The sequence below is a fragment of the Nicotiana tomentosiformis genome, chromosome 1 (genome assembly GCF_000390325.3).
Source record: "Nicotiana tomentosiformis chromosome 1, ASM39032v3, whole genome shotgun sequence".
Classification (NCBI taxonomy): Eukaryota; Viridiplantae; Streptophyta; class Magnoliopsida; order Solanales; family Solanaceae; genus Nicotiana; species Nicotiana tomentosiformis.
The window spans coordinates 120,912,791-120,915,629 of NC_090812.1; the positions used below are offsets into that span (position 1 = coordinate 120,912,791).

Consider the following 2,839-nt stretch of genomic DNA (forward strand, 5'->3'; position numbering starts at 1 on the left):
AGCTTTAAAGCTTGAAGTAAAGTGTTTAACTTTTTCTTTCTTTAATTAAATTAATGCCAAAATTTTTTACGGAAGCTAATTAGTATGTGGCAGAGCTGTGCTAATTTTATACCGTTTTAGAGAGAATTTGAGAGGAAAGTGATTGTCTCTGCAGACAAAGAGTTTCCGCAAGCTGGTGTTGGGCCAAATTGACACGCTTGACAGTGGTAAAGTCATTGTCTGCAATGAACGATAAGAAGTTCACGAATTTTGTCAAAACTCAATCCTTTCTCATATATTTATTCTGTTGCCTCGTAAAGATACAATTATACCCTGTTGGGGCTATTGCGTTGCAAGACTGCAAGTAACACAGCAATGAACTAAACGTAACACGACATGCACCCTTGAGAAACTGCCAGGTTAAATTCAGGGCAGGGTAAGTGTCTAAAAAGGTAAAGAGACTAAAGATGAACATAATAATTATGGAACAAAACTATCTGGAACAGCACGATGCCTTTTGCTTTGACATGTCGGTTCCATTGGCAAGGCTAACCCGATTGACTGATAATTCTGCCTTGTATGAATCAGAATTGAGAACTTTCCGGCTCAAATTTTTGTATATCTCGCGGATGACAATTTCAAAGGCTGTATTGACATTAGTAGAGTCCAGTGCAGATGTTTCAATAAAGAATAATCCTTCCTCTTCTGCAAGGTTTTTTCCTTCCTCTACACTCACATCTCTGATGTTCTCCAGATCACACTTGTTTCCCACAAGCATCCTTGCAACTGTTGTATCACAGTGAGCTGCATTACCATTTAAGCAATAGGTTAAAACTATATACTAACACGAATATTGAAATACCAAAAGTGGACAGGAAAACAAATCCAAAATGGTTCTAAAGTTGAGAGAATCCTCAGGAAGAATACTTGAGAATTTATCAAAATTTGTGAGTTCCCGTTAGTAGAATCCTACAATGGATGCGCAGAGCTGCAGTGCTCGAGAAGATCCACATAGATCCAGCTTATTGAACAGATAAGACAAAATGTCTACTGACGGGATGGAATCAAATAATACAGAACAAATATTCATTACGCTACCTTTGAACAGTAGCTCTTTTTAGTTACCACAACATCAACAATAACAACATCTCCATTCAAACTATTTGGGGTCGGCTATATGAAAATCAGACAAGCCCAGGACTTCCAACAGAAGTATCCTGGTTGCACAACTGCAAGTGGAAGACGAGCTAGCAATGCTCCTTAAAGCCTTAACAATGGCATAAATCAAACTTATATTCAGATTTCCTCTTTTCACAAGCACACAGTAGACTTTATACACGGAAGACAGGAATATGACTCTTTTTCCATCCTAAATAATGATACAACTAGTTCCTAATTATCTAAAAATTGTATGTGTAAAAGTTAGTCTCAAATATATCAGGCTACTCACAATAGCCTTACCAGTAAATAATCAATATAGCAGGCCATTTGTTTTTATTACATTTTTCAGAATCATATCTGGCCAAACAATCTGTTTTGATACATTTGCTGTTCCCAAGTAAATGTAGTTGCTAATTTAAACCACATTTGCTGCATCGAAACAATGGATCCAGATGAAACCAAAATCATTGCAAATCCAAGTCCAAAAAGAAATCCGCAAAAGTTGACAACTTTAGATGCCAGCCAAATAAAATTCAAAGGAAAAAGGGGCTTACTGTTGAGTTCATCAAGCCAACGTTTGATATTCTCAAAAGTGGTCTTTCTGCTAATATCATAAACAATGAGAGCCCCAACAGCACCTCTATAATAAGCAGAAGTGACTGCCCGAAAGCGTTCTTGACCAGCTGTGTCCCAAACTTGGGCCTTAATTTCCTTGCCATCAACTTCTACAACTTGGGTTTGGAACTCAACTCCAATGGTAGCCTTAGAGTTATGGTCAAACTCATCACGGGCAAAACGGGACAGCAAGTTCGATTTGCCAACAGCAGAGTCGCCTATCACCACAATCTTGAAAAGGTACTCTTCCCCTATTTCTTCTTCCGCCATTTTGTTTGTGTCTTTGTCGGTTGGAACTAGTGATGCAGGGGAGTACTTTACTTATACCAGTAGAGTAGTAGTAGTGTGAAATGTGAACTTATTTATTATAGAGAGAGGTAGGGATAAATAAATGGCACTATTGATTGACCTAAGAAGGAATGTAAAAGGAAAGTAGAAGACAAAATAAAAAGGACAGTGGAAGAAAAATGGTGGGATTTGAAACGCGTGGACTTGGGCAGATGAGTGAAGTTAAGCAGTGATACACTGCGCAAATGACGGTGGATTAAGGGGAACCCGTGTCTGGTCGTTGCTCACAGGTCATAAGTCACGGATTCATATCCACACTAATAAATAATTGACGGGGTTTAGTATATTAAATTCGCTGTTTACCTTAAATTGCATAGATTTTTCATTACTAGAAGACAGACATATTGAGGCGAGAGTACATACTAATCACTTATGACTAACGTGTACGTTTCTTTTAATTCATTAGGAATAAAAACACACCGAGTGCGAATACGGTTTTTTTCAGATTAAAATCAGGGCGCCTACTGAAATTAGGCATTAATTTCTTAGCTTTTGAAAAAGTAATTTACATATGTGGAATTACACGAGAAGTATAATATATAATCAAATAATAATAGCATTATATAAAATGAGATAAAATAATGTTTCTTTTATGATTTTAATCGCACGTCTAAGAAGAAGATAAAATGTTTCGATATTTCGTGCACATTTATCTAAAGAGTGAAATAAGTATGGATTTGATTGAGTTATATCATTGTTCCACGTGTGTTATTGTAAGGTTTTCCAAAAAGTATTA

At 36.7% G+C, this 2,839-nt stretch overlaps 1 protein-coding gene across 1 annotated transcript; it reads right to left on the minus strand.

The window, feature by feature from the left end:
* Positions 1–247: 247 nt before the first annotated feature.
* LOC104104765 (ras-related protein RABA5b) lies at positions 248–2,271 on the minus strand. The gene is made up of 2 exons (XM_009612922.4): positions 1,695–2,271; positions 248–783 (listed from the first exon to the last, which is right to left on the minus strand). The coding sequence occupies exons 1-2, from the start codon at positions 2,023–2,025 to the stop codon at positions 473–475; spliced, it is 642 nt and encodes a 213-aa protein (XP_009611217.1). The 5' UTR covers positions 2,026–2,271; the 3' UTR covers positions 248–472.
* Positions 2,272–2,839: the final 568 nt, after the last annotated feature.

Coding starts and splice junctions, on each gene's coding strand:
- LOC104104765 (XM_009612922.4), bottom strand. CDS start 2,025: ATGGCGGAAGAAGAAATAGGGGAAGAGTACCTTTTCAAGATTGTGGTG. Junction 784..1,694: donor TTGGCTTGATGAACTCAACA/GTAAGCCCCTTT, acceptor ATGGTAATGCAG/CTCACTGTGATACAACAGTT.